The sequence below is a fragment of the Anticarsia gemmatalis genome, chromosome 1 (genome assembly GCF_050436995.1).
Source record: "Anticarsia gemmatalis isolate Benzon Research Colony breed Stoneville strain chromosome 1, ilAntGemm2 primary, whole genome shotgun sequence".
NCBI classification, from domain to species: Eukaryota; Metazoa; Arthropoda; class Insecta; order Lepidoptera; family Erebidae; genus Anticarsia; species Anticarsia gemmatalis.
The window spans coordinates 5,213,933-5,227,984 of record NC_134745.1 but is presented as its reverse complement, the minus strand read 5'-3'; the positions used below and the strand labels follow the sequence as shown (position 1 = coordinate 5,227,984).

The 14,052-nt window shown below is 37.7% G+C and overlaps 3 protein-coding genes across 3 annotated transcripts in view; all 3 read left to right on the top strand.

Moving 5' to 3' along the window:
- LOC142972990 (pancreatic triacylglycerol lipase-like) overlaps positions 1–14,052 on the top strand; it is a 53,906-nt gene that overhangs the window by 19,778 nt on the left and 20,076 nt on the right. The gene's annotated exons all lie outside the window — the stretch shown is intronic.
- Positions 100–5,325, top strand: LOC142972916 (pancreatic triacylglycerol lipase-like). Its single transcript, XM_076114364.1, has 5 exons — positions 100–136; positions 265–454; positions 549–946; positions 1,093–1,426; positions 5,212–5,325. The coding sequence occupies exons 1-5, from the start codon at positions 100–102 to the stop codon at positions 5,255–5,257; spliced, it is 1,005 nt and encodes a 334-aa protein (XP_075970479.1). The 3' UTR covers positions 5,258–5,325.
- Positions 10,905–12,971, top strand: LOC142972908 (pancreatic triacylglycerol lipase-like). Its single transcript, XM_076114349.1, has 5 exons — positions 10,905–10,988; positions 11,112–11,301; positions 11,396–11,790; positions 11,916–12,249; positions 12,870–12,971. The coding sequence occupies exons 1-5, from the start codon at positions 10,952–10,954 to the stop codon at positions 12,913–12,915; spliced, it is 1,002 nt and encodes a 333-aa protein (XP_075970464.1). The 5' UTR covers positions 10,905–10,951; the 3' UTR covers positions 12,916–12,971.

Below are 14,052 nucleotides of genomic sequence, written 5' to 3'. Positions count from 1 at the left end.
ATATTATTATTATCTCTTCATCTGCGCTTTTATGGTAATTACGATAAAACGTTGTCATATATATACTGCAGTGCTGCTGTTTAACCAAAAGCATTAGCAATGAAGGTTTTGGTAGCTTTAGCCGCTGTGACTGCGTGTGAGTTTATTCACATCGTAAACTTATTTATTCATAACGTTTATTTTTTATATATTTCATAGTACCGTTTTAAACATGTAGATTGTTTACCAGTTTAGTTCTTACAATTAATTATTCGTCTTCCGCAGTGTGCGCTGGTGGCGCTATCCCCACTGTCCCTGGGGACAATAGCCACTATGTAGAGGGTGAGAGTCGCTACATCTGGATGCCTGATGGTGAGGGTGTGCCTCGTCTAGTAGACTTGCAAGAGACTGCGCCAGAAGAGGACCTCTTGGAAGCTAGAAATGGTGCCAACAATCAGTACTGGCTTTTCACCAGGTAGTTTTTATAGCAGTCAATTTATAAGTTCCAACATTGTTTTAGTATTTTTAACAAGATCTTATTAAATTTGTTTCATGTAATATTTTGATAGGCAAAACCAGAACAACAGGCAAGTCCTCGTCAACGGAAACATTAACTCAGTCCGCAACTCCAACTACCGCGCCAACCGCCCCACCAAGGTCGTCGTTCACGGATATAACAGCAATGGAAACTCTCCCATGAACCCTGCCATTACTTCTGCCTTCCTCGCAGTTCAGGATTGTAACGTTATTGTTGTAGACTGGCATAGGTTAGCCAATTCAAATCTCTACACAACTGCTGTCAATGGCGTCCCAAGCGTGGGTCAGCATCTTGGCAACTTCTTAGTGTGGCTCGTCAACAACGTTGGTGGTAACTGGAACCAAATGCACTTGGTTGGCTTCAGCTTGGGTGCTCATGTAGTCGGTAACGCCGGCCGTCAAGCTGGAAGACGTCCCGGTCGTATCACAGGTGCGTGCGAAATTGACAAACTTATTTTTAACAATTTAAACGTTGCCCTTCACTTTCCGGCCGCTGGATAGCTGCGAAACTAGTTCTCCTGATTTAGTACCTTCTGCAAATGAAAAAAATGCTTCAACTGCCCACGATTATTGCAGGTTTGGATCCTGCTGGTCCCCAGTGGGGTGGAAACTCTCGTGCTCTGAATCGCAACGACGGTGTCTATGTGGAAGTCATTCACACCGATGGTGGCGCTCTCGGTATCTTCGACCGTATTGCTGACGCTGATTTCTACCCCAATGGAGGAAGAAACCCCCAGCCTGGTTGCTGGATCAGCCCTTGCTCTCACGGCCGTGCACCAGATCTATTTGCTTCCAGTGTTCGTACCAACCACTTCGTCGGCAGATTGTGTTCTAACATTAACCAAGCTACCAATAACCAGTGCACTGGTAATCAGCACAGAATGGGTAACGGCGTCATTGGCAAGAGAGGGTAAGAAAACTCAACTTTTATATATTTAATTTTAAATTTTTGAGTAATGTAATTTATTATAGTACACCAAAAAGTTAGTATGATTTAATCATATTCTAACGAAGTTTAGTGATCGGTAGCTATTATTTATCTGCAAAACAGTTAACCCGTTTTAAATATCGTATACGATCTAGTCAAACTAGGATGTGAATTTGGATTGACATGATTTTAAAACAAACATATCGTCCCCGTAGAGCGAAAAATCACTAACTAACACTTAAGTGATTTTGAGATACGAGGTGTTTTATGTCTTAAATGACAAAAAAAAATATAACTTTTTTCGGAGATTAGTTATCGATGCATGAAAGGTTTTGTTTTGAAGATATATTAATTAAGTATATGTTATATGTATTAAACCACGAAAATAGTATATAAATTATTAACTGTAAAGGATAATTTGTTTTACCCCAAGGTTTTCCTATTTATCTGTCACTTAGTTACTTTTCACATGTAGTTAGTTAGTTTTCGCATCAGCATTTAAATATTATACTAGTAACTAAAATCAGTTAGTTATTTTAGGAGTAAAACATATTTTACATAACTATGTCTAAATAAAATACCCAACTAAATAGACTTTGCTTATTTATTAATTTATTGCCTAATTTAAAACTAGTGTCCTATCAGTTGAAAAGTATAAAAGTAAAACAACATTCTTAGGCAACATTTATTGAAAAAAAACTGTCTTTAAGTATACAAAACCTAATTAAAACATAATGAACAAGAACACGTTACAAAATCATCAATAGAACAGCATTAATGATGTAGCCACATCATTTTCCTCTTCTTCCTCGAGCTAAGTGACGTCAGGCTCACATAGCCTATCCACCACATCGTTACTAACAGGTAAAGATTCATACCAAGGATAAAGTTCGCTTAGTATGACACCTTTGACACAAAGATTTAACAAATCTTTCCTTGCAGGGGTGTATTTACCCTAGGGCTAGAAGGGCTATAGCCCGGGCCGGTTTCCTCTCTTGGGTCTGCATCTTGTCGGGGTGAGGGGGCTTAGTAGAATTGAAAGGTTGGGGAAACAGTGATCGCGAGTAACAAAAAATTACTGCGTGTGTCCCTCTGTTTGCAGAGGACACAGGTGCGGGACAGGTGAGCCGTCAGTGGGAGGACGGGCTCAGTAGGCACTCACACTGCCCTGAGCTGACGAAGAGCCAGGCCGCTGCCGCCCTCGTCAACCGTCAGTTATCGTAAATCCGTCCATCCTTGACCGAGGGCCTTGCCTTAACCGGCTGGGTCGCGAGGAGACCACCTCTGTAAAAATCCCGAGTAACTCCAGCAGTGGCGCCCCCTTTAGGGGCCTTGCGTGGTCAGAGTTCATTCGCTTTGCGGGGACCCCCGCGCCAGAAAAACCAGACGCAAGCGGCCACTGGGGCACCTCCCGCCCTCCAGTAGTATAAGGGTCACCGGATTATGGGGCCTCTACCTCGGTGGAACGATACTTGCCACCACACTCGCGGGAACTGTTTGGATAATATAAATTTGAAAACGAACCCAAATGATGTAAGTGGGAGAGGCGAGAAGCTCAAACCCGAGGAGATCGGGGGCAAGAAGCCCAGCCGTATTGACTGCATAGCATAGTTGCGGAGGGTCGGAGCACGCCCAGTTTTAGCAAGTGTCAGACAATGACCCTAAGGACAAATTCACCATCCGGCTGACGGACACCATCCTCACTCACCACTAGGCAGTGGTGGAGGTGGCCGACAAATCCGGTCACCTCAAGGGTGACCTTTATAAAGTCCCTCAAAGACGCTGCCAGGAACGTCAAACTGGCAGTGTCGGAGTTGAGCAGGCAGTATGCCACGAAGGAGAATTTGGCGCGTCAGGCCCAGAATTATCGCTTGCAAGAGGAGGTCGATCACATGTCACAGGCAACGGCATCAACGCCAGAAAAACCAGGGGCAGCGTCCTCAGCTGTACCTGCCACCGCACCGCAGCTCACAGGTCTCCGGACCAAGGAGAAGCAGGGTAAACAGCCGCGTCTTACAGTGCAGTGGCTTCCAAACCGCCGTTCACTAAACCGACAGCTGCCAAAGAGTAGCAGCTCGTCGGGAAAAATAGCAAGGCGCCCAAGGCTACGGAAGCCGACAAAAAGGGCAAGAAAATCAAAATCAAATCATTTATTCATTTAGGTCAAATATTGACACTTATGATAGTCGTTACAATGACTGAATCTACCACTAGCTCGGAAAGGGGGTGGAGCCTTATGAGAAGAGCTAGCAAGAAACCCACGGTTATTTATTAGTCTCTGATCATACCGTATGTTGGGAGCACCTACTAGCATGTGATAATAAGAATATGGGCAACAAGTGAGCACATTGTTTGTGAACAATATAAAAGAAAAAAAGTGACAGTTTTATGATTAACATCAAATTGTATGTAACATCACCTATTTGCATCATTAAGTGCCCATATTTTACAATATTTAGACCTACTGCTACTGAGTTTATTTATTTGGCAAAGTTCCCTAATTTCAAAGAATCCTAATCAAGCGAGCGACTATTCCCAAGAGCTATTGTCGTTTAGATACTCATCAATTCTGTAATAAAAGAAGGAGGAAGAAGAAGGCGCCTTATCTTCGGGCTCCAGCTGCAGCTGAAGGCGGCAAAAAGCGGTGCGACATATAGAGACGTTATTAGGGACGCAAAGGACAAAATAAACCAAGCCGACAATGAAATAGTCCGCTTCGGGGTTGCGGCTACGGGAGCTCGAATGTTGAGCTCCAAGGGTTCAGGGACCGGAAAAGCGGATGCCCTGGCCTTTAAATTGAGGAAAGTTATCGGGGAGGACACCTTCCGAGTGTCCAGGCCCACAAAGACCGCGGAACTGAGCATTACAGATCTGGACGACTCAGCCTGCCCAGAGGAGGTGAAGGTCGATTAAAGCCGATTTAATAAATAAAATTGATCAGGACAATGTAAAAAACTAATTTGTTAAAAATGAAAATAAAGTTTAGTTTTTTCATTCCTTGATGGGGCGGAAAGCTAGCGGAGCCCAGGGCGCGCCATCTTAAAATACGCCTCTGTGAGTGACTGTAATAATGCGCGGGCGCGGCGAGGGTCCTAAGGTCAAAGGGCGTAATCTCACTAAGTAGCATCGTATCACGGGACATAGTTACCAACCTTTCATCTAGTAGTGTTTTTGCTGAGTGAAAAGTAGCCAAAACATTTTAATTATAATACTCTAATGTGTTATGTCATCTACAGTCAGGGAAAATATTAACCAGAACACTATAGTTAGTTGTCGTTTTTTCTTTTAAACGTCTGGTCTTAAATAATATAGCTCGAAAAATAATTAATGGTAGTTAGTTACTTTTCGCACAAAATATCACATACAATAAAATTACTAAGTCACTTTGATGAGTTTTCGCATTACTATTTTTTAAGACATGCCTATAGGGAGTAATGCGGAAAAAGTAGATAAGGAACTTTAATGCGTAAGTATCTTTTTCAACAAAGAAGAGAAAAAGTAATCAGGTGACTTAGTTACTTGTAACTCAACTGTCACAAATCAAATAATGTACTTAATTAAGTCTCGCGATTTACATTTTTCTAAATAATTACGTTATGAATACGAGAGTAAGACAGAAATTTGGAGAAAAAATTACTGATTTTATTGGTATTTATAAGTCGATTTTGAACATTTTGTTACTTAATGACTTTTCGTTCTACGGGGACGATATTTAGAATAGTATGAGATGATAAACTTTTAGTAATTATTGTTTATATTCATTTTAGATCTGGTATCTACGGTCTGCGGACTGGCGCTTCATGGCCTTTCTAAACTACTGGAGCAACGATTTGTATTATTATAATAAACTAGCTGACCCGCGCACGCTTTCTTGTTTTTGTGTAATAGCGCGCATTTTTAAATTAATCACCTTTTACACCTTCTCTGGAATCCCACAAATAATTCAAACCAACATTAGCCAAATCGGTCCAGCCGTTCGCGAGTTTTAGAGAGAATAACGAACAGCAATTCATTTTTATATAATATACTAGCTGACCCAGCGAACTTCGTACCGCCTTAGTGTAGCAATGATGCACTACTTTATTTCGTACAGCTGACGTTTAACTTTAACTTATACTTTTTTAACCACGTTTCCGAACAAACGATGCTCTTTCAATATAGTCTATGGCTGTTAATGACATTGACATTCGTTACGCGCGTTTTTTAAAATATGCAAAATTAAATTTCTATTTTTCAATATTTCTGAGAGGTTTTCTTAATATTTTTTTTCCGTAAGAACCTTCTCCTAATAATAACAAATACAACACAAAAAGAATTAGTAAAATCGGTCCAGCGATTCACGCGTGATGCCGCGACCAAGGAAAACGGGTTTCATTCTTATATATATATATATAGATATATATACACGTATAGATATAGATTGTGAAATTAAAAGTAATGAGTTTATTTTAGAAGTTTAATTGATAGGTAGTAGATCAAATAGTAGGTAAGTCCTGAAACAGCCGAGAAAAAAAAACGTAAACGAAATGATTCCCAATAATTGAAACAATTGCAAACCGACATAAGTAAAAGTCTTTCATGACCGTAATTATTTCACTCAAAATCAATAGACTTTGATTGCTTAACCCTTCAACTGCTAAAGCGCAGATTAGTTTGAGAAACAATATATCAATTATTGCACCTAGAAAGTCGGCATACAAAGACTTAAACTTTAATTAAGGTGCCGCCATTTGGCTATAGACTTACATAGCCGTCTATACAATATTTGACTAAGTAAACGAAAAATGTTAACACTTGACAGTAGCGCGATTCTCTACAGTCGGTACTGTCGAGTATTGAACATTTGACGTTTAAAATGTACTGCCAAAATAACTTTAAAACCAAAATAGTCCCTACGACGCGACGCTAGTAAGAAAGGTTTTCATACAAAATTTCTCGATAGCCAGCCGGTTGTCGGTAGTCGCTAGTGGAAGAGAATCGAGCTACTGTTAAGGTGATCCAAAATATAACTACAATTCTTTTTTTACGTATTGATGAAACTAAAATGATAATTGACAAAAATAACATACATTAATCAGCCATTTGATCGCAAGGAAATTTACAATAAAATTTATGACATCATTTGCTCGTATTCTACACTAATACGTATTATTTTTCTTCGAACAAAGATAAAGTATGTTCTTTTCTTATTTAAATTATAAATTTGTTAAAGGCCCATTTAGACGGGGAGAGTTTCTCGTACGGTTCCGAGCGAGAAACTATACGCTACTATCACAAGCAATAATCGCCATAACACAATCGTATCAAAATGTTTACATACAGGCAAGAACTAAAATCTCGCCTACGATAATGTCATACGAGATTCGCATATGACTTATCGCTAGGCGATAATTGCCTATGTTGGTTTACACAACGAAGGTGTAGTAAGCAGATTGTTGCTTACGAGAATCTCTACTTGTATAAACACGATCTCGTGTGACATATTTTCAAGTTGATACGAGTATCGTACAAATCAGTTTAAATTGTTTTTAGTGCGAGATTTGTCATTCGAGTTTAGTGATCCGATGCATTTTCGAGAACTGATAGCGACACACAGTGGTGGAATTCAAGCATGCAAGATGACTTTCCAAATGATTCAACGAATGCTCAATAATTATTTTTTTCCAAATATCTCTATATTAAGTTGATTTATTATAAGTTTATTGCCATACCTTAATGAAATCCTCCAATGCTATGTAAATAGCTTGCAGAACTTCTACCAAAAAGTAACTTATGGTACACCTATATACTATAAATATTTCTGATAATGTTTGAAATGAATCTTCTGTAGCCAAATATTTTAAAGTTATTTCCAATTTTGTACGAGCGGGTATAGCTTGACGCATATTTGTATCACTTTTTTGTATAGATGGTCCAATTTCTTGAAGTAGATATATGAGTTGAGTTTTCGTAACCCGAAATATATTTTTGAATGTCTCTTCATCTTTCAATTGTAATTCAAGGCACAACATGTTAGATGCTCCCAAATCATTTCTTCTAGCTATCCATTTTCTAACCCAACGCCTTTTCTTCTTTTTCCGTTTACCTTATTCTTGCCTTAGAAGAGCAGATATAATTAAAATACCATCGCGCACTGCACTCATAGTAGCAACTGGCATAAAATCTCGAAATACGATTATTGCTTTGAAATTATGTTTACACGGACATAACAATATTACATTGCAAGGCAATTCTCGCCCAAAGCAACGAGCGAGAAGAGCGAATGTTTAGACGAAAAAAATGTTTTATATTCTTTCGATAATCGTATCTTCGAGACGAGAAACTCTCCCCGTCTAAATGGGCCTTAACAGTAGTTTTTTAATGGGCCCGGTGTCTGGCAATAGGCTCGCTTCCTTTTATATGGGACTAACTTTATAATCGGCAAAACGTAGGAGTATTTCATACAACTCTGCCTACACCCACTGGGATAAAATAGGGGATGAAAGTTTGTACGAAACTTTGTCAATTTTGAAACGATCGGGCTGAGACTTTGCATGCATAAAGTTACTATGACGTATGCATTACCTAAAAAAGGATTTTGACAAATTCCACCCCTAAGGGTGGCTAACTTTCGCACCTTACTGAATCAAAAAGGGTGCGAAAGGTTTTAAAATTATTTTAGATTTTAGACTGTTTGAACCACAATTAACCTGGATACATTTTACTATGGGAAACCTTTTAGCGCCGACAAAATCACGGTCTAAAGCTAGTTATGATATCTGGGGGCACTGCAGTGCCATCCTTTTTCTCGAAGCAATTCAGGCTATTTTCGACCCCCCTATAATTTCATTGTGGATAAAATGAATTTTTAGCAACTAATCAGGGATTGTGTAAACACGGTATATTTAAAATTTCAGTTAATTTGAACCAGTAGTTTAAAAATTACAACTTGTCAAAGTTTCTGAATGTTGTCTAAAATCGATCTATTTGTTTTAAACGTAAAATATTTGTAATATTGGCATGATAATAACTTATGTACTAACTTAAGACAGAAGGTCCTTAAAGTAGAGACTAAACAGAATAATCGATTTGGTATTACATAGATCTGACAACTTTTTACGGCAGAGAGACTTAGCTGCGAGACTTGGGGTTTTTTACAGGAATGTTTTTGATGGCATAAATATAACAGGACCCTCAACTAAACTAAATTTAAAATAACTTACAAAGGCAATCATAATCTAGCCGAATTGTTTTCTAAAAGATGAAGGTTTGGATTCAATCGTAGTGTAGCATCACTTATGAATTCACCAGCTCTGAATAAGTTCCAATTAGCGTATCATCATTATAATTAGAAAATCACAAATATTTTTAAATGTTTTGCTTTCACTTTATCCATCGCATATGTTGTCCGACACCTGTCAATAATCCATAATATAATTAAACATAAATATTCGATGCTAACATTTCAGCCTTTAATCAACAGACTGTCTGAACAAAAAGCTCTACATACCAAACAACGTAGTTGGTCAATATTTGCAATAAACACACCTCGTTCAAAACTAAAGTTGACTATAATGACAAAGACGATATAATCTTAATTGATTAAATGACTATGTACGACACGTAGAACGGATCGAGTTATCTATTGTGACAAATAATTATGTTTGGGTTCAATAAAATATCAAACAACTAACAAACATTTTAAACAGGGAATTTAAAAATAAATTTTGATTTGGCAACAAGCAATTAGTAGTAAATTTTTCACTTGAGGATAATTTCAAAAAAAGTAAAATACCAAATTGTTGATTCAATCAGGAAGACACACATACAAAGAGCCGTGACAAAGTAACGAAAGCTTTTTAAACTTTCAGGTAATAAAAGTGCAGAAGCAGGTAAATTATCTTAGCTTGTGCGTTTGGTAGGGATTTGTCCGCGAAAGCTACGTCCCCGGGCCAAGTAGTCCTCTATTGCATTAAAATTAGGGTTTGTCGTGGAGAAGTCTCGATCTGGGAATTCCCGGGAAATTTGGTCTAAGTCGAGACGGGAAAAATTGGTTGAGTACCCGGGAAGTCGAGAAACATAAAAAAACCATGAAATTAGTAGTTTCACGCTGATTCCTAGTTTTATTATTACTAAAATTATATTTTCGTCAACAACGAAGATAATTAGTATTTTAATCAAACATTTTGACTGTTATACCGAATGGATCTGAATAATATTCTACCCAAAAATACCCCAGGTAGTATACCTCAAATACAAAAAAAATTGTATTACGACTTTTGATAATTCGGATATCGTCGCTTAGGTAACAATACCGCGCAAGTTAAATTTGACATGTTTCCAGGAGAGATAAAAAACTGATTATTATCTTTGAAATACTTCTGACATGTGTACTGAATACATAAATAGGTAGATATTAAGTTCGTTCAAGATTGGACAATTTAAAAAAAAATCTAACATCATTCGATGCGCGCTGACAAAATCTATCTAATGAAGTATAAAACGTCATATGACCAATTTTCGACTTACGCGGTAGGTAGTACTCAAGTAGTAGCGTATACAAGTATTTAGTTATATTTAAATTGTAAATTTTAAAAGTGAATGTTTGATGATTTGCCAATTTAAATTTAGTTTTTATATTTTATTCTAGTTTCAAAACTCCAAATTTTTTTTTTACTCTGTGATCATAAGTGAGTGTGATTGTTTTATCTTTAACTTGTGTACGTCAAGAAAGGCACCCCAAGTCTAAATTTCATGTTTCTAACTTGTATGGTTTTTGGCTGTGCGATGATTATTTATTATCAGTCAGTCAATACAAGTAATTTTATATGCAGATAGACAATAAATAATAAAATTTTTGAGCTGTTTGACTAAGACTCATTCACACTCACCAATTGTTGTTTGCGATAGTGTGATTTAATCAATTTTAAAATCTTTTCAATATGTTATGGAGGTGGAATGTATGCCGTCTTCCCTGCACTGGACACCAGTATTTCTGACTTTGCGACTTTAATATTAGGCGCATTAAAAGTCTTGTCGCAACAGTTCTTAGTAGTTTGCTTGCGATAGTTTTTCTATAGCACTGTAACCATCAGCTGCGGAGACTGGGGAGCTGTGTACAGTGCAAATTCAACCTGATGATGTCTCTTTTTTGTCCTTAACTGATCATCCCCGTCGAGTTGTCGACATTTAATATTATAACCTAGACAAAGTGTGAAATTACAATAAATATGGTGGTCTCGGACAATTTTTGACTCAACTGATATTTCACTCACTTAACCCAGGTGAAGAAAGTAGAATAAATTTAACAATTACAGATATTAGAAAATAACATTACATCAGAACGGTAAATGAAATCAATTTATTCGCTACGGAATCCTCAACAAAATACTAAGACTTTAATATTGTAATCTATTATCTCTTCATCTGCGCTTTCGTTGGGTTTTTCCGGTAATTACGATAAAACGTTGTCATATATATACTGCGGTGCTACTGTTTAGTTTGTTGTTTTAACCAAAAACATTAGTAATGAAGATTTTGGTAGTTTTGGCCGCTGTGACTGCGTGTGAGTTTATTCACATCGTAAACTTCTTTATTCATAACGATTCTTTTTATATATTTCATAGTACCGTTTTAAACATGTAGATTCTTTACCAGCTTAGTTCAAACAATTATTCGTCTTCCGCAGTGTGCGCTGGTGGCGCTATCCCCACTGTCCCTGGGGACAATAGCCACTATGTGGAGGGTGAGAGTCGCTACATCTGGATGCCTGATGGTGAGGGTGTTCCTCATCTGGTAGACTTGCAAGAGACTGCGCCAGAAGAGGACCTCTTGGAAGCTAGAAATGGTGCCAACAATCAGTACTGGCTTTTCACCAGGTAGTTTTTATAGCAGTCGATTTATAAGTTCCAAAATTGTTGTAGTATTTTTCACAAGTTCTTATTAAATTTGTTTCATGTAATATTTTGATAGGCAAAACCAGAACAACAGACAAGTCCTCGTCAACGGAAACATTAACTCAGTCCGCAACTCCAACTACCGCGCCAACCGTCCCACTAAGGTCATCGTTCACGGGTGGAACAGCAATGGAAACTCCGGCATGAACCCAGCTATCACTTCTGCCTTCCTCGCAGTTCAGGACTGTAACGTTATCGTTGTAGACTGGAATAGATTAGCTAATGGTGCCTACACGATCGCAGTCAACGGTGTCCCTGGCGTGGGTCAGCATCTTGGCAACTTCTTAGTGTGGCTCATCAACAACGCTGGTGGTAACTGGAACCAAATGCACTTGGTTGGCTTCAGTTTGGGTGCTCATGTAGTCGGTAACGCCGGCCGTCAAGCTGGAAGACGTCCCGCTCGTATCACAGGTGCGTACAAAATGTCCTATTTTATTTATCAATAGATTAACTAAATTTTTACTTCTGCAACATAAAAAATATGATCTTCATTCATCTATCAAGTGCCAAATGAAAGTAAAAGCTTCTGGTTTTAGGTTTGGATCCCGCCGGTCCTCAGTGGGGTGGAAACTCCCGCGCTCTGAACCGCAACGATGGTCAATATGTGGAAGCTATTCACACCGATGGTGGTCTTCTCGGTATCTTCGACCGTATTGCTGACGCTGACTTCTACCCCAACGGAGGCAGAAACCCTCAGCCTGGATGTGCTATCAGCACTTGCTCTCACAGCCGCGCTCCTGATCTATTCGCCTCCAGTGTTCGTACCAACCACTTCAACGGCAGATTGTGCTCCAACATCAACCAAGCTACTAGCAACCAGTGCAACGGTAATGCTCTTAGGATGGGTAACGCCATTATCAACAAGAGAGGGTAAGTTACTTAAGTTTCTTGGTTTTTCTATGCTGCTATTATATTATTTATGCCTACTTAAAGACTTTCCTAGAATTTCTGTACAGCGATTTGTTCATGATAGCAACATTTGGGTAAAAGATAACGAATTATATTATTGTTAAGTTGATAAACGTTTAAGCTGCTTTATATTTTTGTATCATAATAGTCTATTCTTTTACAACTAACGCAGCAAACCTGATACGATATATAAATTAAATTTATCTATAGATAAAAAGATTCCCAAAAAGTGTATCTATCTGTACATTGCAAAACAAGTGTTTTAAAAAACAGCAATGTAACAAGAATTTAAAAAAGCTTCGCAAACACGGGATGAATTTGGATCGATTTGGACTTTCTTAGTAGTGTAGCCATTCAGTCTAAACAACAGGCTTCACAAAGCAACCTTAGGCTAGGTTCCGTCCTCATACGCCCATAATCATAAAATGAGATAAGGTTTGCAGTTACAGCAATACGTAAACTATTCCAGAATTTCCGCAGGATCGGGATTACCACGAAATCGCAATTTCAAAAATATAGTTCTTGCGAACGAAGTTGCCGGTATCAACTAATATGATAATAATCATTATATTTATTTTCAGATCTGGTATCTATGGACTGCGTACCGGCTCTTCATGGCCTTTCTAAACTACTGGACATCGCACTTTTACATTAATGAAAATAAATGAATTTATTTAATTTAACTTTTGTTTTCTTATTTGCAAATTGACCATTACTAAGAATAAGTTTTTGTTGATAGTAGCCAGGATGTTAGTTACGGTCCCGGTATTTGGCAATAGGCTCGCCCACTGTTATGAGAGACTATTAGACTAACATTGTAAATGACAAAACGTGGTTGTATTTATTACACCTTTGTCTACCCCTTCGAAATTTACAGGCGACATTTTATACAAAAAATGGAATCAAATAAAATTGCTAATAGATCTATTGCACATCATGTAACCAGAATTCAGGTAAATAACAGTTTTGACTTAATTTAAACAATTTATTTTATTTCCGGCATAAACTTGATAACAGTCAAACCGATTAAAATAATTAAGCCTTCATATCAGTCCACCATTACGTTCACAATGACGGTTCAGAAACAAAGTTTACTACCTAAAGAGAAGTGATAGTCAGTTCTTTAAACGCTTAAAGAGTGGGTACAATCGTACCGTGGCACTACTCGTGAATTCATCACCTCTGAATAAGTTTCGAATGGTTTACTGTCATTATAGTTGAAAATGAACGAGTATTTTAATACGTATTGCTTTTACTTTATCCGTCGCATATGTTATTACATAGTACATAAAGTATTTCTACACTAATATTCGTGGCTACCAGCCTTTAATCAACTGACTGTCAGAACAAAAATCTTTTACATACCAAATAACGTTGTGGTCCAATATTTGCAATAAAGATACCTCTTCCAAAAATAAAACCAAGAATAATGACAATGACGATAATCTTAAATGATTAAATGACAATTAGTGTGATACCTAGAACGGATCATCGAGTTATGTTATCAGTCGTGGTAAATTATATTATTGGGTTCAATAAAATATCAAACATATAAAAAAAATGCACTACACAACAACAAGCAAATTAGAGTAAATATTTGAGATAAGGATACATTTAAAATCAAGTTCAACACCGAATTGTCAAATGTCTTATACAAAGTCACACGTTTTTTGGAGTATAAATATAAGACATTCTCGATGGTAATATTCAGCGGTGTGCTATTTCAGAGGCAAGGTTTCTGTGCATATATGTAAAAGCCGTGGA